Here is a 23,523-nt window from a genome sequence, read left to right as displayed (position 1 = left end):
AAAAGCAAAAAAAAAAAAAAACAACCTTACTATGAACAGTTATATGCCATTAAAACTAACAACACAGAATACAGGATCACCTATACAAATATAAAATATCAAAAATAAAACACCACCAAGTAAAGATTTTAAATACTGTAATTTCATGAACATTATAAAAGAACTAGCTGTAAATGAAAATAGCAAAGAAAAAAGTTTCTTGTCCTAATGAATTCGCAAGAGAATTCCATCAATTTCTGAAAGAACAATTAATATAAGTACTACAAAAAAATTTTACCTCTTTTAAATAACAAAAATCTTTCTTTCCCTCCCACCACTGGAAAAAGAAGAAGAAAACCTACATAACAAATATGTATCACCAGGTAAAACAAATCCCCACAGTGGCCATGTCTAAAAAATACATTTCTTGGGGCAGCTAGGTGGCACAATTAATAGAGCACCAGCCCTGGAGTCAGGAGGACCTGAGTTCAAATCTGACCTTGGACACGTGACACTAGCTGTGTGACCTTGGGCAAGTCACTTAACCTCAATTAAGTCGCCTTCCCCCTTCCAAAAATTAAAATAAAAAAAATATACATGTCTCATTCTAAACTCTGAGTCTAACACTTCTCTGCTAGGAAACTTTATCACTGATCCTCCAGGATCATGGTTGCTTATTTTATTGTTCACAGTTCTCAAGGTTTTCAAAGTTCTTTCCTTCTCACAGTGTATTGAGATTTTATAAACTGTTCTCCTTGTTCTACGCATTTCACTCTATATCAGTTTATAGAAGCCTTTCAGGGTCCACTTAACCTGTCCCATTCATCATTTCTTATGGTACATTCCAATACATATTTATACCTATAACATAATTTGTTCAACCATTCCCCAGTTGACAAGTACTTCCTTAGTTTCCAGTTCTTTGTTGATGTTTTAAAAAAAAGTAAAACCAAAAACAAACCAAAAAAACCCAGTTGTTATAAATATTTTTGTATTTATGGGTTCTTTTCTTTTTTAAAAAAAATCTATTCAGGGCTACTACAAAAATTATTCTCAAAAAATGATTTAAAAAGCACTCTATATGCCCAAAGAGTTATTAAATTACCTGTTCCCAGCAATACCACTACTTAACCTATTTCTAAGGATGATTAGAGAAAAAGGAAAAGAACCTATATGTTCTAAAATGTTTCCAGTAGCAATCTTTATTGTGGTGAAGAACTAGAAAATGAAGCGATGTCCATCAATTGGGGAATGGCTGAACAAACTGTGGTATATGAATGTGATGGAAAACTAATGTGCTATAAGAAATGATGAGCTCAATGATTTTAGAAAGAAAGAATGACTTGCATGAAATAACAAAGAGATAAACAAGAAGAATCAAGAGAACACTGTATATAAATAACAATAATATTGTTTTAAGAATGACTTTGAGTGAATAAATTATTTTGTCTATTATAAATACCCAAGAACTAGAACAATATATCCAAGAAATCATTCATTATGACCAAGTTGTATTCATACCAGAGATGTAAAGTATGATTCAACACTAGGGAAAAAATCAAGATAATCACTCACATTAAAAACAAAAAAAATCCCCAAACCACATAATTATCTCAGTAAATGAAGAAAAAGCCTTTGGCAAAATACTCCATTTTACTAAAAACACTACAAAGTACAGGTGTAGAAGTATATTTTTTAAATGTGATTTTAAAAAAGTATTTAGGGGCAGCTAGGTGGCACAGTGAGTAGAGTGCTGGCCCTGGAGTCAGGAGGACCTGAGTTTGGATCTAGCCTCAGACACTTAACTCACACAAACAAAAAACCTAGCCGTGTGACCTTGGGCAATTACTTAAAACCCAATTGCCCTCCAAAAAGCAAAAAAAAAAAAGAAATTAAAACCAAAAGTAAGCATTATATGTCATAGTGATAGACCTTATGCTTTCCCAATAAATACAGAAGTAAAGCAAAAATGCTGATTCTCTTCACTATCATTTGATACAGATCTAGAAATTTTATCCATAACCAATAAGACAAAAGAAAGAAATTTATGGCATAAAGAAAGGTGATAAAATTATCTTTATGGGCTGATAAGAGGATTATTCACTTAAAAAATCCTAGGGAATAAAGTTTCAAGCTACCCCCAAGACCCCATAATGATCTGATCGGTAAGGAGTATTTAGTATTTACCTCTATCTCCTCCACTTCTACTACTAACCTCCCTGGCTTCCTTTAAGTCCCAAATAAAATCCCACCTTCTACAGCAAACTTTCCCTAATGCCTCATAAAGCATCTAGGATAAAAATGGAAGCAGCTGACTGGGAAAAGGAGGGAAGGGAAAGGAAAAAGAAGAGCTTATTGCCTGGTTTTTCCCCCCTTTTTATCTAAATTTTGACCCTGGGATTTAGTCCTAGTTCTGACACTAATTAGCTATTTACTATTGATAGTCAAAGCCATAGGACTCTACTTCCTATGTCACTTTAGTTTGAGTAGAAGTTTTAGAGACAGACTTCAATTTGACATAATAAAAAGTTTTATAACTATTAAAGAGCTGTTCAAAAGAGGAATGAAATACCTTGGTTGGTAATGAGTTCCTATTAAAAGAAATCTTCAAGTAGATAGATGGTGGATGAAATCTCATTAGAAACGTTTTAGAGAGAGCTTTCTTTCAACTAAGACTAGACTTGATGACCTTACTCATCCAATTTATTGTTTCTTTTTGTAAAATAGGTATGATTCTTAGCGTACTTATCCCATATGGTGCTGTATCAAATAAGATAATGTATGCAAAAAACATCTTTAAAAGTAAAAAACACAATAAAAATTGTAGATAATATTATAAGGTAAGGTAAATTACAGAGTAACTTAAAATATTTAGGTGGAAAGTAGATAGAGTACTGGGTCTGGAGTCAAGAAGACTCATCATTGTGAGTTCAAATCTGGCCTCAGACATTTAATAGCTATATGACCCTGGGCAAGTATCTTAACATTGTTTGCCTCAGTTTCCTCATCTGTAAAATGGTCTGGAGAAGGAAATGGCAAACCACTTCAGTATCTTTGCCAAGAAAATACTAAATGGGATGACAAGAGTCAGACACGACTGAAAATGACTAAACAACAATACAACCTAAAGAATGTTAATATTCAGGGGTGGCTAGGTGGCACAGTGAATAGAGCACTGGCCCTTGAGTCAGGAGGACCTGAGTTCAAATCCAGCCTCAGACAGACACTTAACACTTGCTAACACTTACAAGCTGTGTGATCTTGGGCAAACCACTTAACCCCGATTGCCCTGCCTTCCCCCCTCCAAAAAGCAACCACCCCCCAAAAAAACAAGAATTAATATTCAGCTAAAAATGTAATTTGTAAGAAATCAGATGCATCTGTTCATTACATACATCATTAAGAGCACACAAATAACTGCCTTTTAGGGATAAAGAATCACTTACCGTGTTCTATAACTAGACTCAAAAATATTTAATAAAAATAGTTATTCTAAAATGGCAAAAGTTATTAAACTTCTGTTAATTTTAACAGAGAGATAATTTTAATTTCAGTGGGATTTTATTAGTTGTAATTGTGGGTGCAGTGTTGTTTTTTTTAACACTTTTTTTTTGTTTGTTTTTTGCTTTTTTGGAGGGGGGGGAGGTAGGGCAATTGGGGTTAAGTGACTTGCCCAAGGTCACACAGCTAGTGTGTGTGTGTGTGTGTGTGTGTGTGTGTGTGTGTGTGTGTGTATTAAGTGTCTGAGACCGGATATGAATTCAAGGTCCTCCTGACTCCAGGACCAGTGCTCTATCTACTGCACCACCTAGCCGCCCTGGGTGTGGGTGTTTTTAAGGGAAAAAAATTTCATGACAATTTGTGAATTCTACAGTAGATATTATCACTCCTATTTTAGAAGGTCAAGAGTTGGGAAAGACCTTGAAAGTCATCAAATCCAACTTGTACCCAAAAAGGAATTATCTCCTATAATCATCCTTAACAAATGGGAATTGAGGCACAGAGCTTTGGTGTGATTTGTCCAAGGCTACATAGCTAGGACTACAGAGTTGGGATTCAAATCTTGATTTTCCAAGGACAAATATAGCATTCTGTGTGTTAGTCTCCAGTTTTGCTTTGGTGATGAGTTTTAGGAATTTTCTTTTCTTGGTAATTAATAGGTAACTTTTATTTCCTAGGGTTGTTTTTTTTTTTCCTATTTCATCAAAGTACAGCTTAAAGTCACTGACACTCAACAATATGATGTCTTAGGTAGAACTGAGAAGAAAACTATTAATTTTATTTTAGGAAATAATACTAAATTAAGAGGTAACATGATCTAGCAGATGAAAAGCTGTCTTCAACATCCAAAAGCTCTCTCACACACACAAACTGGCCTGTATGATCCTAGGAAGGTATTCTAAGCTCTCAGTGCCCCAAGCAGAGCTCTCTAAGTTGCAGAAAAGGTACCAACCAACAACGGTGGAAACAGTTGCTCAACTGCTCAAAAAGCATTGTTTACAATGTGCCCAGCACTGTACTGAGCATTGGGTCTATAAAAAAAGGTTAAAATTGTTCCTGCTTCCAAGTTCCTCACAGACTAAATGGGTAAACATGTAGATAACTTGGATAACTAGATTACATACAGATATACACAAAGTAGATTAGAATTAATCTCACAGGGCAGTTTGGTGGCTCAGTGGATAGAGTTCCAGGCCTTGAGTCAGGAAGACTCATTTTCCTGAGTTCAAATCCAGCCTCAGACACTTACTAGTTGTGTAATCCTAGGCAAGTCACTTAATTCTGTGTGCCTTGGTTTCTTCATCTGTAAAATGTAAAATGTAAAGGAAATTGCAAAGAAAACCCCTTACTCTTCCAATTTATGGTTTCTTTTAGTAAAATAGGTATATACCAAAAGCAGACACAACTGAAACAACATAAAACAACTATAATCTCAGAGAAGAAGACATAAGCATCTGGGAAGACCAAAAATGGCCTTTTACAGAAGGTGTGAGTTTAGCTGAGACTTGAAAGAACACAGGGATGAAGGACAACCAGTGCAAAGGCAGGAAGAAGGGAAAGAGAGTTGGGTGCGTGAAGGAAGTACATTAAGTAAGACAATGTAGCTGGATCAGAGGTAAGGCGAAAAAAGTGTAAGGAAAACTGGAAAGGAAGGAAAAGGCTAGGTTAAGAATAATTTAAAATGTTGAACAGAGGACTTTACATTTGCTCCAAAGGTAATAGTTTACTGAGTACAGGACATGGGCACACCTGTGTTTTAGGAAAATCATACTGTCAGCTGTGTTTAGGATTGATGTGTAAGGGCAATGGTCCGAGAGGGGGTGAAGCTTGACTCAGTAATATGGCTGTGTGAGTAGGCAGAATGGGGTGTACAGGAAAGTTGTTGTGAGGATAGATACAAGATCTATCAATGGACTAGATACATGGTATTAGTGAAAGTAAGAAGACAAGGAGATTGTCTGAGATTGTGAGCCTGACTAAATGGGAAGATGATGACGCCCTCAAGAGTAACAGGGAAGTCTGAAAGAGGGAAAGTTTAAAGGGGAAAACCATGAATTCTATTTTGGATATGTTGAGTTTGAGATTACTACTGAACATCTAGTTTGAGAAGTCCAAAAAGTAGATGGTGATGTGAACTATATACCAAGAATTCCCTGTGCCAATAAAATAATGGATCAAATCCAAAAGAAAAACTGAATTACAAAGGTTCAAAAGCATTAGTTTAAAGTGAAACAAACTAACATGACAGAAATCTATGTGGATTTAGAGAATTGAGGCTCCATAACAGAAGTTATAGCACCCCTGCCTACTAGATATCTCTTGTCCTTCAAAAAAAATTATAAATGATCTATTATTTCTGAGAACTTATTATACCCAATGTCAATATGCACTAAGAAAAGTTATTTTAAAAGTTGCGAAAACATTTCAAAGTTCAGAAATCAGGAAAAGGATATCTGATACAACAACTGGTTTCTTTTTGTCTGGACTGAAGGGATCCTTTCTTTTTTTCCTTGACTGAAGCTCATCATTCCACAGCTCTGAAAAATAATTAAAAGAATAAATATTAATTTATGATTGAGGTTAAGAATAAATATTACACATATTTTTTAGTAAATGTCCTTGTACATTTAGTTCTGCCATTACTATACTTACTGAAATGCCAGAAACTACAAAATTTCTTTAAAGTAGGTGACAACTTTAAAAGAAAAAATACATTAATTTAAGACATTTAGCAAAATTTATGTTAAATTTGAGCACTTTTAAAACCTGAATTAATTAAAATTAACATTAAAGCAAGTATACAAAATTGTTATGATGACAAATAGCTGCATAATTACAAATTCTTAAAATTTGAAAAGATCTTAAAAACAACGTAATCCAATATATCCTACACAATAATGAAACCCTCTTTTCTATCCTAGAGACAACAGGGAACACTGAAGTTTCTTGAACCAGGATTCAAACTTGCTTTATTAAATGGCAGGTATGTAGAGAATGAGAGAGTTCTGGTCAAGATGCCTTCCTGAAAATAGCAAGAAGGGGGTGGCTAGGTGGTGCAGTGAATAGAGCACTGGCCCTGGAGTCAGGAGGACCTGAGTTCAAATCCTGCCTCAGACACTTAACACTTAACTATCCGTGTGACTTTGGGCAAGTCACTTAACCACCAATTGCCCCTCCAAAAATTAAAAAAAAAAGGGCAAGAAGTCCAATGCCCATACATTTACTCTAGCAAAAAACCTAAAAATTACATTTTTAACTTCATCTACCCCCAAAAGAACACAAAAAGTCATCCAGAAGCTCACGAGCAATAAGTAAGGAGGTTCACCAAAAAAGAAAGCACCAGAGAAAGCAAACAAGGTAAAAACCTCCCAGAACAACCAGAGACTGACCAGAGATACCTATAGCCAGCCTACAAGGTCCCATATCTAGTAGCAGCAGGAGCAGAAGGCTGCCATGAGAAAGTCCTTGGGTGATTGGATACCCAGATTATGGATCCTAGAATCACCCAGGAGCAACAGGCCCCAATATGAGTACAGCAGAACTCAGACCTCAGGCCAATGAGGTGCTTAGCAATCTGTACTGAGAAGCCTTGAAGATCCAATACTCTACGCCTAAAACCTACCAAAGGGTTGGAAGATGGAGCTTGCTAGGATTTAAAGGAGATTAGATATCCCCAAAGAGCCTAGTAAAGCTCTAAAAATGCACCAGAAAAACAATAATAAAGAAAACCAAAGAGAAACAAATAGAACCTCTCTGTCTAGTCTAGGGTTGAACAAAAGGACTGCAAGAATGCCATGTAAGCTCAGAAAAAACAAGCATAGGTAGACTTAAGACAAAAAATGCAAGCAATATGGACCCAGTACAGGAGACAGGCCTAAGCAGCTCAGATCCCATTCAGCCCTAGGGTTATTACTGGACAAGATATCCAACATATATAGACAACTAATAGAAATATATAAAACTGAAAGCAATCCTCCCATAGATAAGTGACCAAGGATATAAACAGTGTTCAAAATAACAATAGCAAGCTATTAACAGCCACATGAAAGAATGTTCCAAATCAATAAAAATAAAAGCAACTGTAATCAAAGCAAACTTGAGCTTTTACCTCAAACCCAGGAAACTGGCAAACATGACAAAAATTTCTTTTTTTGGAGATAGATCACACAGCCCATCAACTAGCCCCTGGGGCTACAAAGGGTCTGTGTGGTCAAGAGGTAGAGGGTCAGCAGATATGGGGGGTGCAGGCAACACCAAAACATCATACTCCATCCCACATCCCAAAGATCCACTCAAGATACCACGTGACCTGAGGACAGGTGGCTGCATAAACAATGGATCAGGGGCCGATGCTCAGTACATTCTGCTTCCCATGGAAAAAGTAAACTGAGCCAGCTTGACATGGGCAGGGGTATAGGCACACAGACTTGAAGGAGTGGGTGACTTCAAGAGCAAAATGGAGGGAGGTATTGAATCAGAGCACCAATCTGGTTCTGCCCTTCACCCAGACTTGCTAACTATCAGCAATACCTCTACACAAGCTAAGGTTCCTCTGAGATTTTTCCCTATGAAGGGAGAGACAGGGTGCCGTTTTGAGCTGGATATGCAAACCTGAGAATCAAGAATGCACAGTAAGGCAGAATGTAGGTAGCAAAGTGAGTGTACGTGGCAGGAAAAAGAATGTCAGGGATGGTGGCAGGGGAAAGGGCCCTCTTCAATGCATCTCTTATGATTGGTTCACAAACAGCTCCTACAGTTGGTAGGAAGATCAGAATTAAGAGGAGACACTCTTGACCAGTGGAAAGTAAAACCTCACTTTGCCTGAGGTGCTGGGACATCCTGGAAAATTGTAGAGAAAGGGAGGAGATACAGAAATGAATGCAAGGCCTTTTGCTGAGACATGAGGGGACCAAGTCCTACTATCTTCCCTGGAGCCAGGGAGGGAGAGGACACAAACAAGTCTAAGCGCTTTAGAGCTACAGAGTTCTTTACCTTGGGGAATACCCAAACTCCAGAGATGGCTTCAGACTGGATTTAGCCAGAGCCCCTGTCTAGAAGGAGAGGCCTGGCTTCAGGGTGAGGGGTCAAAGACCTCTTTAATGTCATGGACGACCATGCCCCTCAGCAATGCCACACTTCACAACTTCTGAATCTTCTCAGCCACAATGATGGGGTTCTTGCAGACATTCTCAGGGGTCTCAGTCTTGTAGTCAAAAGGACAACTGCGCTTTTCTGAGTATCAGTGCATGGCACAAAACAGATTTCCACAGCACAATCAGAGCCTGTCAGACTCACCTTTTCCCAGCAAGCAAAGCAGCAGTTCTCTTTCAGTTTGGGATTCTCAAAAGACTTTTCTTCAGAGGAGCTCTGAGACATTTTGAGAAAAGAACCTGATGAGGAAGTCATGGAGAGGGCCTCATCTGCCTGGACATAGCTGCCTGTCAGGTTGTGGCTGTCTTCCTTTGATATGCTCATAGCAGGTTGTGGCTGTCTTCCTTTGATATGCTCATAGCAGTCATCTAGTAGGTCACAGGAGTCTGACAGCTTGATCCAGCTAAGATAGCATCAAATGTAGAGTCCCCCTCCTCTGCATATGCTGAAGGTAAGGTCTCCAGGGCAGCAAGGCTGGGGCTGCTGGCTACTGGGGGACTTATTCATCCACTATTCTGCTGTTACTGGGGGAAATCCTTATAGGGTTTCCATAGAAGCTACAGTCTGTGGTACATAACAGGGGAACCTGTGCATCCGGTTGGTGTCCTGGGTTATGGCTGCACTGAGCTCAGCTTCTGTCTCAGCCCTGGGAGGCCACCTGAACCTGACTCAGCAGCAGCAAGGGTAGGCTCAGGGTCTCCTACCCGAGGGAGGCAGCAGAGTGGGGTGGCCCCGGAGAGGGAGGGAGACTGGACAGCCTGGGTGGAGGGCTGGAAGGGTGTTTGTCAGCTGCTCACATGGACAAAAAACATTATTCATTTTGAAGGGGGTATGGAAGAATTATGGGATGCTACTGAAACATTGGTAGAGCTATAAATTAACACAACCATAATGAAAAGCAATTTGGAATTATGCAAATAAAGTGGCTAAAACATCTCTATACCTTTTGATGCAGAAATTTCACTGTTAGGCATATATCTCAGGAGGTCATTGACAAAAAGCAAGGTTCCACATTTACCAAAATAGTTATAGCAGCATTTTTTTGTGGTACCAAGGAACTGGAAACAAAGTAGATACCCATGAATTGGGGAATGGTTAAACAAAGTGACTGCAATGGAGTATTACTGGTAACAACAAATATGATGAATGAAAAGCTTAACTGATGAAAAGTGAAGTAAGTAGAGCTTAGAGGTATATACATAATGGTTACTTGTATACAGAAAGAATAACAATCACCAAAAAAAACGAAGATGAATGTTGGGAAATAACAACCAACCCTGTCCCTGAAGAAAAATTATGATGAGAAGACACCTCTCCCCATGTTTTTGAAGAAATGAGGGGTCCACAGATATGGAGCAAAACATATGTCATATATTTTTTATGTGTTAGTTTTGCTGAATGTTTTTCTCTTCCTTTTTTCTTTTAAAAATTCTTTATTAAAAAGGACGGCTGTGGGGCGGCTAGGTGGCACAGTAGAGCACCAGCCCTGGAGTCAAGAGGACCTGACTTCAAATCTGACCTCAGACACTTAATATGCACATACAAAAAAAAAAAAACTAGCCATGTGACCTTGGGCAAGTAACTTAACCCCAATTTCCCTACCTTCCCCCCTCCAAAAAGAAAAAAAAGGATGGCTTTATGGGAGGGAAAAGGAGGAGAAATAAAAGAGCAAATTTAGACGATACAAAACAGATCAATAAAAATTCATTTTTTATAAAATAGACAGGGTCCAAACATATCAAGAGAAAGTTAGACCAGCACTCAGGCAGCACAGACTCTTTGTAACTCATGTCCAAGCCACAACAAGTCTAGTCCAGCACCTAAGCACAATCAACATCTAGTTTCAGGATAGGGTATATCAAGATCATAATAAGGTGTAAAGCCAACTCCAGGTTCAGGATTATGCAAAGAGAAGGAAAGAAAGAAGGAACTAAAGTAAAAACTTAAATCTAGCCACCAAAAAAAAAAAATCAAAACACAGGAATTCCTGCAGAAGGCTGGGTCTGCTCTTAGTAGATCATCAAGAATCAAGCTAGGGGGTGGCTAGATGGCGCAGTGAGTAAAGTGCTGGCCCTTGAGTCGAGAGGACCCGAGTTTGGTTCCGACCTGAGACACTTAACACCCACACAAAAATACTAGACGTGTAACCTTGGGCAAGTTACTTAACCCCAATTGCCCTCCAAAAAAGAAAAAAAAAAAAGAATCAAGCTAAAACTTCCCATACAATCCAAGAATTTGGGAGGGCATAGACTTTGTCTAAAGCCCAAATCCCAATCCAAAAACCAATGTTAAAGATACAAGTAAACAAAAAATAATGCAAAAGACAATGAAAAAATTCCTTAGACTGATAGAAGCCCAAAAGCTAAATGAAGAAGATGAGAGTAACTCCAGATATGCCCAAATAAAGCCTCAGAAAATAGAATGTCCTAGAGGATTCTGCGAAGATGGCAGAATAGGTCAGAAAATTACAAGTTCTTCAGGTTTCCCCCCACAAAATAAAATAAAATAGCACCTCAGGGCAAACATAGAAAAGTTAAAAACAAATAAGAGCTGAGGGAGAATAGTGGTCCTCTTGGGACAATCTGAGAAGATCTGAAGAAAAATCCCAGAAAGAGGCTTCGTCCCTGTAAAGAGCAAATACCTCCAGGCTAGTTCCTCTGAATCAGAAATCAGGGAGCCCTGAGCCTAGCTGGGTTGGGAGGTGGCCTCTGCCGCAGCCCTGGGAACTTCTGCCTCTTGGACAGTGAGGGGAGTCAGGTATCTAAGCAGGAGAAAATCAAGGGAACTCTACTGAAAAGGAACAGCAGACCCAGGTGTGCTGCCAAGATATAGTGCCTGGTGAGTGCAGAAGTAGTGGGCCTGGGGCACTGCTGGCTGTGGGCACTTACAGAAGTGTGCAGTTCTTGGTTTTGGCTCTAGATCTGAGGGGAGAACTAAAGGAGGATTCAAGGTCAGAGGCATCATCTCCCATACCTCAGGACTAAAGGTAATTATAAAAAATAAGCTGCTACAAATTTTAAAAAAAGTGACCAAAGGAGAAAGAATTCAACCACAGAAAGTTAAACAGGAATAGAGAAGACTGGCATTCATCTTCAGAGGAGGATACTGAAGCGAAGAAAACCTCTCCTATAAAAAAGAATAACATCAAATGGTCACCTGCCCAAAAACAATTCACAGGAGAACTTAAAAAAGACTTTAAAAATTAAATAATATGGGGTTGGCCAGGTAGCACAGCGAGTAAGAGCACCGGCCCCAGTGTCAGGATGACCTGGGGATCGAATCTGGGCTCAGATACTTAGCACCACACCCAGAAATAACTGGCCATGTAACCTTGAGCAAGTTACTTAACCCCAATTGCTTTAAAAAAAATTTTAAATAATATGGGCAAAAAATGATTAATTAATTGAATGTTATGGAGAAAAATTAAAAAATAAAAATAATGTACAAAAAGCAAGATTACAAAAAGAAAGTCAACCAATTAGAAAGGGAGATAACAGAATCTTTTTTTTCTTGCTTTTTTTGGATGGAAGGGGTTAAGTGACTTGACCAAGGTCACAAGGCTAGTAAATGTTAAATGTCTGAGGCCAGATATGAATTCAGGTCCTCCTGACTCCAGGGCCAGTGCTCTATTCACTGTGCCACCTAGCCACCTCAAGATCAGAATCTTAAGGAAGAAAATGACTCCTTGAAAATTAGAATTGGGCAAGGGGAAGCCAGCAAATTATAAGAGACCAAGAAATAATAAAACAAAACATAAAGAATGAAAATCAGAAGAAAATGTGAAATATCTCATAGGAAAAACAACTGATCTGAAGAAGAGATCAAGAAGAAAAAGCACAAGAATAATCAGACTCCCTGAAAACCACAATAAAAAAAAGAATCTTAATATAGTAATACAAGAAATAATTAAAGAAAACTGTCCTGAACAAGAGGGGAAAGTAGAAATAGAAAAAAGCCACTAAAGACCAATTAAAAGAGATCCTGCAAGGAAAACCTACAGGAATACCATAGTCAAATTCCAAAACCCCCAGCTCAAGGATAAAATATTACGAGCAACAAGAAAAAACAATTTAAATATGGCAGTGCTACATTTAGAATCACAACACAAGACCTAGCAGCAGTATCACTAAAAGACCAAAGGTCTTGGAACACTATATATCAAAGAGCTAAATATCTGGGGTTATGGCTGAAAATATCATACCCAACAAAATTAAGCATAATCCTGAAAAAAAAAGACAATGAAATTGTCATACTTTCAGGATTTTGTAAAAAACAAACAAAACAACAACACAAACCAATAAACCTGAATTTAATAATACAAGAGCTAAGAGAAATATAATGTATTTATCAAAGACTGATTACAAGGGAAACAAAGACAGACTGTTTACCTTTTATATAAAGAAATGTAAAATGTATGTCTAAGATTGTTATTAGTAACTGGGTAGGCCCTAAGAAAGATTGGGGTACACCTGAGTAGGATATGATTTTTAAAAATAAAACTGTTTAGGAACAGGTAAAAAGAGTAATTATACAAATGAGGTAGGCGAGGAAGAATTGACACAGAGAAATTATATGGGGGAGAAGGGCTGGTATTTCTGGAACCCTATTTTCATTAGGAATGGGTTTGAGTGAATAATACCTATATATCTAAAAGGAGATAAAAATCTTCTAAATTCAGAAAGAAATAAAAGATTAAGGGGAGAGGAAGGGGGGAGAAGATAAGGGAAAGATTTTTAGAGGGGAGAGTGAGGGAATAGGATAAAAGGGGCAACAGAAGAGTGTTCTGGTTAATGAGAATGGGAGGAGAAAAAAAGGATTCTTGGAAGGGAGTAGGTTGAGTAATAGGAGGGAAAGGAAGAAGTAAAGTAGAGGAGTAAGGAGGGATAAGAAATATGCACAAACATAAAATAAAGATGAGTAGAATTTGTTAGGAAAAAGGAGCAGGGGTAGTAATCATGATCTCAGACTTAAGGCTAAAATAGATTTAATCAAAAGAAAAATATAGGTTAACACACTATGAGTCAGCTGTATTCATGAATGATGTTTTAGACTATTTAAAATAGCTAGACAGGGGCTGCCAGGTGACGCAGTGAGTAAGAGAGCCAGCCCCAGAGTCGGTCAACCTGGGTTCGATTCCGGCCTCAGATACTTAACACCCACACAAAATAGCTGGCCAAGTTACTTAACCCCAATTGCTTAGGGGCAGTCAGGTGGCACAGTGAGTAAGAGCGCTGGCTCCAGCATCAGAAGACCTGGGATCAATTCCGGCCTGAGATACTTGACACCCACACAAAAAAATAACTGGCCGTGTAACCTTGAGCAAGTTACTTAATCCCAATTGCTTAAAAAATAAATAAATAAATAAAAATAAAAAGCTAGACAGTCTACAATTGGAATATTGCTGTGGTATAGGAAATGATGAGTTGGTGGACTTGGAAAAATACAGGAATATTTGGATATATAAAGGCAGAGGTTATCTACCCTCACAGAAACGGAGGACAAATAAGTATGGTACATAGATGCATATGAATGTATGAGTATGATTATAGCTATCCAAGTATATGTGTGTATATATATATATCATATGTATGTATGTATGTATGTGTGAATATGTGTGTGTGTATAAATATATCTGCACTAAATTGTATGTAGCCTTCTTGGCAAAAAAGAACAAAGTAAAAAAGTGCACAGCAGAAAACAAAAGAAAACTTACAAGGAAGCAAAGAAAAGATGGATAGCTCTGAACACAATGTGCAGTATTTATTATACAGGCTTTCTTGAAATGGAAATTTATTGCTGTATATTTTTAATCCTCCCTTCCTTTTTACTGTGTACATGGCAATGTTTATTTTTCTTTTTTTATTTTGTATAAATTTACAATGTTTCTTTTTCTTTTTTAATGTATATTTAAGTTTTTGTATTTTAGTTTAAAATTTTTTAAAATCTGGGAAAAAAAAGAGAATAGAATGTCCTAGTCACAAGAACCATAAGAGTAATTGGAAAAAATCAAGTAAAAGTAAAACAAAATATGTTAAATTAAGTGACAGGGAGGAAAGAAAGGCAAGGGAATTAATAGTTTAGGACAGTGGCAAAATGTACTGCAGAACTGAACTCTCTGAAAATTAGAATAGGTCAAACAGAGAGCAAAGATTTCATGAAACAAAGAAAAATATTAAAAAACAAAATCAAAAGGCTGAAAAAAACGATTAGGTATATACTGCCAAAAACAATTGACCCCAAAACAAAGTCAGAGAGATCATCTAAGAATCATTGGAAAGGTTAGGAGAGGAACTGGTTAGTAACAGGACAAGTAATTTCAAAATTATAAGGAATTCCCAGGTGAGGAAACTCCCTTTGCCCATGTAAATTGGCAGCTTCTCCATGGCATAATTCTCCAAAGAACTGCCTACAGTACTGAATAGGTTAAATAACTTGCTTACGGTTACATAATCAGTATGTGAGAGGCAAGACTTGAACACATGAGACCATCCTAGTTTCGTTTGGCTTTCTAGCCACTATGCTAAGCTCCTGAGTCATGAAAATAATGTCCTGCCACAAAAGGCTGGATATCAAATTTCAAGAAATCATAAATAAAAACTGCCCAGATCTACTAAAACAAGGAGGCAAAATAAAAATAGAAAGAATCAACTGGTTGTCTTCTGAACTCTAAAACAAAAACTTGAAGGAATATCATTGCCTAAATTCAAAGCTTCCTGGTAATGATGACATTTTAAAAATTATTTCAAGCAGCCAAAAAAAAAGAAAAAGAGTTCAAGTTCCAAGTAAGGATAATACAAAAGTTGGCAGCTCCTTCTCTAAAGGAGATGAGGGTCTGGAACATGCTATTCCAAAAATCATCTGAGGAAAATGAGGTTAATCCTACAGGAGAAAAAATTGGCTCTTAATGAAACAGAGGTCTTTCATACATTCCTGTTGAAAAGGTCAGAACAGAGTATAAATTTTGAGATGTAAATGTAGAAGTAAAAAGAATCACAGAAAGGCAAATATATTTTTGATCAACTGGAAGAGACTATAAGATGAATAACTCTATGAAGTGGAGAAGAAACAAGTGTATTTGCAGAACTCTGATATCTGTAATTGTTTGTTGTCCAGTTATTTTTCACATGTGTCTGGCTCTTTGTGGCCCCATTTGGGGTTTTCTTGACAAAGATACTAAAGTGGTTTGCATTTCCTTCTCCAGTTCATTTTACAAATGAGGAAACTGAGGCAAACAGGGCTAGGTGACTTGCCCAGGGTAACACAACTAGTAAGTGTTTGAGGGCAGATAGAAACTCAGGAAGATTAGTCTCAATTCCAGGCCTGGTACTCTATTCACTGTGTCACCTAGTTATCTTACAACAATCATAGAGAAAGTTAACTAAGTCAGTGCCTCTTCATTCCCTTACTCTCCTACTCTTCCTCAAATCTAATTAGTTGCCAAGTCGTATCACTTCTACCTTCATAAACTCTTACATATATCCCTTTCTTTCTTCTGATACTGCCACTAGTCTGGTGCAGGCCCTCATCATCTCACATCTAAACTACAGTAACAGTCTGCTGAAGTCTCTTTACCTCAAGTCTAATTCATTCAATAATATGTATTGATGTATTTTAGGGGAAGATATGAGGTTAGGAAGAGGTATCTCCTGCTTTCATACCCATGAAGTACAAGTGAAAAAGTAACTATGATACAAAGGAGAATGAGAAGGGTCTAGGCAAAATGCTTTGAGAAATATCACTTTGTGGGGAAGGGTTAGTTAGGGAGAAGGGTATTTAAAGAAAGGTTTCATGGAAGAATTGAAGAATGAAAGGTACTTCATCAGATGGAAGGAGAGGTAGGGTAGAGAAAGGAGACTATTTCAAGGATGATGAACCATGTAAGTAAGATCACAAACACAGGAGAGGAGAGAAGAGGATGAGAAAAATCATCAGAGTAATCCAATTTGGTTAGATTGTTGAATATGCAAAGAAGAATACTAAAAAGGAAAAGGCTGTATTAGGAATAAGATGTGGCCTCAATGTAAGGGGTCTCTAGGATGGTCCTTTTTTCTGATGTACCATTAAGTGTGACAGCTATATCCTCAGGCCCCAAGATACTGACATCAGATTTATATCAATCCAACAATTAACTCACTGTGGGTATTTTTTTTAACCAGTCAGGAAACTTACTAGCCCAACCATAAGCATCATATATTTTTTCAAATGCCTTGCTAAAATAAAGAAACATTTTAACTATAGAATTCCCTTAACCAAAAGTCTAGAAATCTCATCCAAGAGGAAAAGTAGTTTGATATAAAGTACTCTTACTTGCCTCATAACTTCCTTTTTTCTTTTCTTTTTTTGCTTTTTGGAGGGCAACTGGGGTTGTGACTTGCCCAAGGTCACATGGCTAGTTTTTGTGTTAAGTGTCTGAAACAGGATTTGAACTCAGGTCCTCCTGACTCCAGGGCCAGTGTTCTATTCACTGAGTCACCTAGCCACCCCCAATAACTTCTTTTTTCTAAGTACTCAAAAACCATCTGTTTACTAAACTATCCTAGAATTTTTCTGAAAACAATGGTTACAGTTTCCAGAACTGGATTTTCCTCCCTTTAAAAAAAAATTAAGGTACAATTGAACATCTCTGATCCTCTAGCACCTTTTCCATTCTCCATGATTTCTCAAAGATAGTGATTTCATAATAATATCTGAAAGTTCTTTCAAATACCTTGGTTGATAATTTATTTGAGTCTAGCTGAAGAGCTGACCTCATTTAAAGCGGTTTAAGTGCTAACAATCTCCTCAGTTATCCCGAGCTTCAATTTTCTCTTACAAATTGCTTTAAGAGGAAATTTTAAAAATTCCTCTCATTTTTCATTTATTTTGCTTTTATTTAACATGTTTCCAAATATATTCCTGCATCTTCAACTACCAGAAAGCTATTTATTGTAACAAATAGCAAAATAGTTCATCAGAACCAACTAATTGAATGCATTTTAACAGTATGTGCAATAATCCACATACATAATCCCCCCTCCTCTGCAATAAAGGTATTTTGTTTTTACAAATATTCTTAATTTCATGTAATCAAAATTACAATTTCTCAGTTCTTTTTATAGGGCAATGCTTGGTCATTATTATAATTGGTGTTTATATAACTTTTAATTTCATTTTTTTGTTTTTCTATTACATTATTTTAGTAATGTATATGGTCCTATTTACTTCACATTACATCAGTTCACATAAGTCTTCCCACAGTTCTTTTAAATGCTTCATATTTCGTTCTTATGAAGAAACGATATTTCATTACCTTTATATAACTCAACATTTACCTATTCCCCAAACAATTGGCTTCTACTTTGTTTTTAGTTCTTTCTCAGCACAAAAGGGGTTGCTATGAATGTGTTGGTATCTGTAGTTCAGTCATTTCAAATGTGTCCAACTCTTTCTGACCCCATTTGGGGTTTCCTTAGCAAAGATACTGGGGTGGCTTGCTATTTCCTTCTCCAGCTCACTTTACATATGAGGAAACTGAAGCAAACAGGGTTAAGTGACTTGCCCAGGATAACAAAGCTAGTGTCCGAAACCAGTCTTCCTGATTCAAGACCTGGCACTCTATTCACTGTCATCTAGCTGCCCTCTTATTTTGGTATATGGAACCATTTTTTCTGTCTTTAATCTCTTTGGATTACAAGCTTAGTAATGGGATTTCTGGGTCAAGGCCATGAACAATTTCATCACTTTTCAAGCATAATTCCAAATTACTTTCCATATGATTAAGGAGGTTCAAGATTCACGTGAACAGAACACTCAGTACTTCAAAAGATCCAATATAGTTTATTAGAATATTTATTCAGAATATAGGCAAGTGGGAAAGAAATCAGAAATAACATAGTAAGAGGCTTAGAAATAGCAGAATAAAAGCAACTATGATTAATTATATATATATATATATATATATATATATATATATATATATGTATATACATATTTACAATCATCACCAATGTGGGGAAGCACCAACTCCTGACCACACAAGCTAGGGAATCCCAGGTACAGCCATCAGGGTCCTGCTCGGGAGAGTCCCAGGCAGGATATCTGCTCCATGGGTGAGATTCCAGAATGTAATTGATTTCTAGTGATAAGTTGATTGGTAATTAGTTGGTTTTGATGTCAAAGTTTAAATTTAAGAACATGATAATTGCTTATGATACTGTTACTGGTAAATGGTTGTATTAAAAGAAAGTTTCAGTTAAGATTTTTTAAACTTGTAAGATTGTTAACCAAGCTATTTGGCATTATTGCATAAATCATCAAGTATTTACAAAAGTATGCTTATAAAAGGTAATTATTGGTAATTATGTGAAGAAAAGACCTGTGAAACCTCCTTGTGTAAGTTTTGTCAGTTATGTGGGAAAGATTTTATGACCAGAGAATTTAGGAATTGTATAGAAGTTAATGATATCAGGATAAACTGTTTTTGAAAAAGGGAAATATTTTTATGAAGAAATGTTTTATAAGATCTTTGGTATGAGATGATGGGGAACAGAGCAGCAGACAAGAAAGTTAAGGAAGCTGCCCTGTCCATAGAATCTATCAAGATGTATGTGTTGAATCCCCAAGTCCCTAAGACAAAAGCAATACTTGTGTTCATAGAAGCTGAAAAGGAAAATTTGATTGTTTGGGAAGATTGAAACTGAGCAAGGTCATTGGTTATTGCTTGATGGGAGAGAAATGGTTAATCAACAAATCATGAGGGAAATTTTGTCAATTTTTACATCAAGGAGTCCATTGGGGAGTGTAAGTAATGTGTGTCCTAGCTTTAAAGAAATATAGATGTATAAGTATATATGTATATATTCACTAAACAAATCTGTGAAGTGTCTTATATGCAAGGAAGTAAACAAAAGGGTATTAAGAAAGCAGTGTGAGTCTCCTGGCAGGAAGGCTAGGAAAGACAGACACCCAAGATTTGGAGAATGGTGTTTATGGGTTCCAGAATAGTAAAGAAGTTTCAGAAGTTTTATGGGAAAAAAAGACAACAAGATGGGAAACACAAGAGAAGAGAGACAAGGAAAATTTTATAATCCAGGATGGGGAAGCAATCTCATCAGTCCTGGGAAAGGAAGCAGGGAGAGAGGGACAGCAGGTAGAGAAATCTGCCCGTTAGTGTATTAGATATTATCTGTAATTAATTGTTTATAATCAGAATGATTTGATGAAACTGTGGGATACTGTCTTACTGTTAAAGCCTAAGACTATTAATTGTGAATGTGTATGGAAAGGAGGAGTTTGGTGACCCTGAAAACAATCTGTGAGGGCAAGGTCATCAGCCCTGGAAAGCGATCTTGTTTTAATTATGAAGCTCCTAAACAATGAACCTAACTTGTCTTAGCAAAAGTTGCAAAAGATTAAAAAGGATTTCTATCAATTGGCTTTTATACCAGGATAAGTTTAGATTTGAGAAGGAAAGATGGTAAATGGAATCTCACCCATGGAGGAGACGTCCTGCCTGGGACCTTCCAGAGTAGGACCCTTATGGCTGTACCTGGATTCCCCAGATTGTGAGGTCGAGTTGGTGCTTCCCTGCATTGATGATGATTGTAAATATATATATTTGATGATTGTAAATATATATATTTACATGTATATGTATATATGTATATGTATTAATCATAGTTGCTCTTATTTTACTATTCCTAAGCCTTTTACTCTGTTATTTCCAGTTTCTCTCCCAGTCACCTATATTCTAAATAAATTATATTGGGTCTTTCGAAGTGCCGAGTATTCCATTCACACAAATCCTAAACCTCCTCAATCAGACACTATCTTCCCACAACCCAGGCAATGTTGAGTATGAAGTAAAACCTCAAAATTATATAAGTATTTATTGAGTGCCTATTTGCAGATGCTTCTTAATAGTGGGAGAATTTTTTTTGAGAATGCCTTGTATATACCTTGTGATAACTTACTCTGGAAAATGGCTCTAGTCTTATTTATTGGTGCTAATTTTCCGTATGTCTTAGATATCAAACCCTTATCAGAATTTGCATCTTTGATGCAATAATTTCCTTCTCATTTGATGATTTTTCTTTTATAAATATTTCCTATTTCATGTAATCAAAGCTATTTATTTCCTATTTTGTTACCTCATTTATTCCTTATTTAGTAAAGAATTAAGAATTCTTTGGCTGAGTCAAAGCTGTGAAATGTAGCTCATCCCATTTTCTTCTAATTATTTTAATAGTGTAATGAAAGGCATTTGTAGACAATTAGTGAGTCTTGTTATATATGACCATGGCAAGTCATTTAACCCCTTAGTTCCCTGGGCAACTCTCTAAAAGTTGCAAAGAAGATGAAAACTTGCAATGATAGATGGAATTCCCTTATTTGGTAGTTCTACAAACCAAAAAATTTACATGTTCAGATGCTGTCCTTTTATACTGAAGCCACACATTCATTTTAGCCTTATTGTGTTATGTGATAAAAGATCACAAATGTAGGACAGGATAGCACCTCAAAAGCCATCTAGTCAAACTCCCCTCATTTTGTATTTGAGGAAAATGAGGTTAGTATGAGCCAGAGACAGGACTTGATCTACTCTGAGTGACCACTCTAGGCCAGAGCTAGGAACTGCACCACAATGACCTAAAATTAATTTCTACCAAACTGATTTAAAGTTTTCAAAATAACTCTAATGCTTATACCTTCCTTCTAAGATTATTATCAATTTATCCTGACTATGTCTTGTTTGGACTTAACTGTTTGCACATTGCTTCTCTCATTATATTGTGGCATCTCTAAGAGGGGGGACTAATTTTTATCCTTCTCCATATCTTTAGCCCTTAGCATAGTGTATGGCACACAGCAAGCACTTAATCAATGTTTACTGACTTGGCTTGAATAATGAGTTCTTCTCCAATTAGTTTATGTGCTCAAGCTTATTGTAAACTGAATTACAGAGTTTAGTTGTTTCTGATTGTTGCTTATCAAGTCTGTTCTACTGACCTGGTTTTCTATTTTTTAATCAGCATAAAATAATTTTGGTGATAAATGATTGTAAAATTATCTGTGGTCTGGAAAAGCTATTCCTGATTATTTATTACTTTTTTTCATCATTTTTCTTTTTGTCAAGATGAACTTTATTTTTATTTTGTCTAACTCTTCATAGTATCCTATATCCTTTATAGTATTTTGGTACAGTACTAAGTTTGTAAAGTAATTTTACAATCTTTATTATCTTGGTAAGGTCCAACCCCATGTAATGATTATCTTTCAATCATTTAAGTCATTTAAAAATGTTTTTTAAGAGTACTTTGCTATGTTACTTAAATGTCTTAGGTTTGTCTTGGTATACTAACCCTCTAACATTTTACGCATTTTGTAGTTATTTTGAAAGACACTTCTTTTTCTAATTTTCCTCCTAGATTATATTATAGCTATCTAGAAATACTGGCAATTTTTGTGGATTTATTTTGTATACTGATACTTTACTGTAGTGCTCAATTGTCCCCCAATTGATTTCTTTTACTGATTTTTTGCCTCCAAAGCAGAATCATTTTGTCCCTTCTTTGCCAATATTTATGCCTTTAATTTCCTTCTCTTGTCCCACTTCTACTGCTGGCATTTCTAGAAATGTGTCAATAATGAAGAAGGATATCCATGTCTCATTCCTTTATTTAATAAGAAATTTCAATAATGCTACCTTTTGGCTACATACACACATATATAAAGCAATAATATGTATTTTATTTGTAACATTATTATGTCATATATGTGTTTTCTATCATAATATATATGCTTTTTATTATATTTCAATCCCATCTTAATATTTATTCTAATTTGTCCAGATTAAGAAAAATTCTCCTTGATGGAGAAGAAACAAAATGGAAAATGGGTGACTTCCTTTCTCTCTACAGTACTACATACTTTTTCTCAAGGAGTGGGCCTCTAACTTTCCTCATCATTCTTTTTCCAACTATAACACAGTGAGATCTTTTTATTGTCTTACTATTTCTGGCAAGATGCAACTCATTCTGACATATTAGCCATCTTGGTATAATCTTCCAGGTCTATACATCTGATGCAGCTCATTCTGACATTTTAGCCATCCTCTGATGCTAGTCTTCTTGAGTAGTATAGTTACAACTCTGCTTCTATCTACTCTGTATGTCCTTTTAAAATAAGTTTTTTTAAAAATTCCCAATTCAGTTACATTAGTTTGCTTAGCTGCCTTTTCTGTTTTTTTTCTCAACGGAAAAAATAGCTTCAGTAATAAATTCAGTAATTTTAAAAGACTAACATCTTAGAAAATACTAAAGTTAGTAACAATCCAGTGTTTCACAAACCATTTAGTTGGAAGGAATTTTAGAAATGGAAAAAAATTTTAAATTTACTTTACCTGAAGTAATGTCAATGCTGTGCCTATCTTCTTCAAGTCTTCTTATTTTCTCTTCTAGTTCACTCTGTACAGTATCATATAACAAGAGCTTTTCACTCTGAAATAAACCAAAAAGCAAACCAGGTTGCATATAAGCTGCAAAATAAATAAGTAAATGGCAGGTTGGATGCATGAATCAATGAATGATGAATAGGCCTGAATTTAGTATTGATACTCTTACATAAGATACAGAACACTGTATTAGTACAGAATGTTATCAAATGCCATTTAATGCTACAGAAAGCAAGACTAAAACCTATATTCACCTGATCCCAGGAAGTTCCTTGAAATAACTTAATATTATTGCATTTGGGTTTTTTCTTTTAAGTATAAATACCAAAGAAAACACCATCTGACAAATTTTAGTAGAATGTTATCAATGAAGACCAAGGGGTCAAATGTTAAGACTGAACCTTCTGATGATTAATGTACAATATATGAAAATCCAAATATACCCAAATAAGGAACTGATG

At 36.3% G+C, this 23,523-nt stretch overlaps 1 protein-coding gene across 3 annotated transcripts in view; it reads right to left on the bottom strand.

Annotated features, from left to right (window-relative positions):
- The window catches only part of BRMS1L (BRMS1 like transcriptional repressor), a 157,530-nt gene that overhangs the window by 14,270 nt on the left and 119,737 nt on the right, over nt 1-23,523 (bottom strand). For all 3 annotated transcript variants that reach the window (XM_069082263.1, XM_069082264.1, XM_069082265.1), the window contains exons 5-6: nt 23,012-23,108; nt 5,934-6,017 (exon numbers count right to left, since the gene is read on the bottom strand). In XM_069082263.1, the coding sequence (XP_068938364.1) occupies nt 5,934-6,017; nt 23,012-23,108 (181 nt within the window). The remainder of the gene's footprint in view (nt 1-5,933; nt 6,018-23,011; nt 23,109-23,523) is intronic.

This window comes from Petaurus breviceps, unplaced genomic scaffold, assembly GCF_028583685.1.
Source record: "Petaurus breviceps papuanus isolate PSGF00001 unplaced genomic scaffold, PetGlider_PUasm1.0 164, whole genome shotgun sequence".
In the NCBI taxonomy this organism is placed as follows: domain Eukaryota; kingdom Metazoa; phylum Chordata; class Mammalia; order Diprotodontia; family Petauridae; genus Petaurus; species Petaurus breviceps.
Note: the sequence above shows the minus strand (reverse complement) of the source record. Positions and strands in the feature narration are given on the sequence as shown.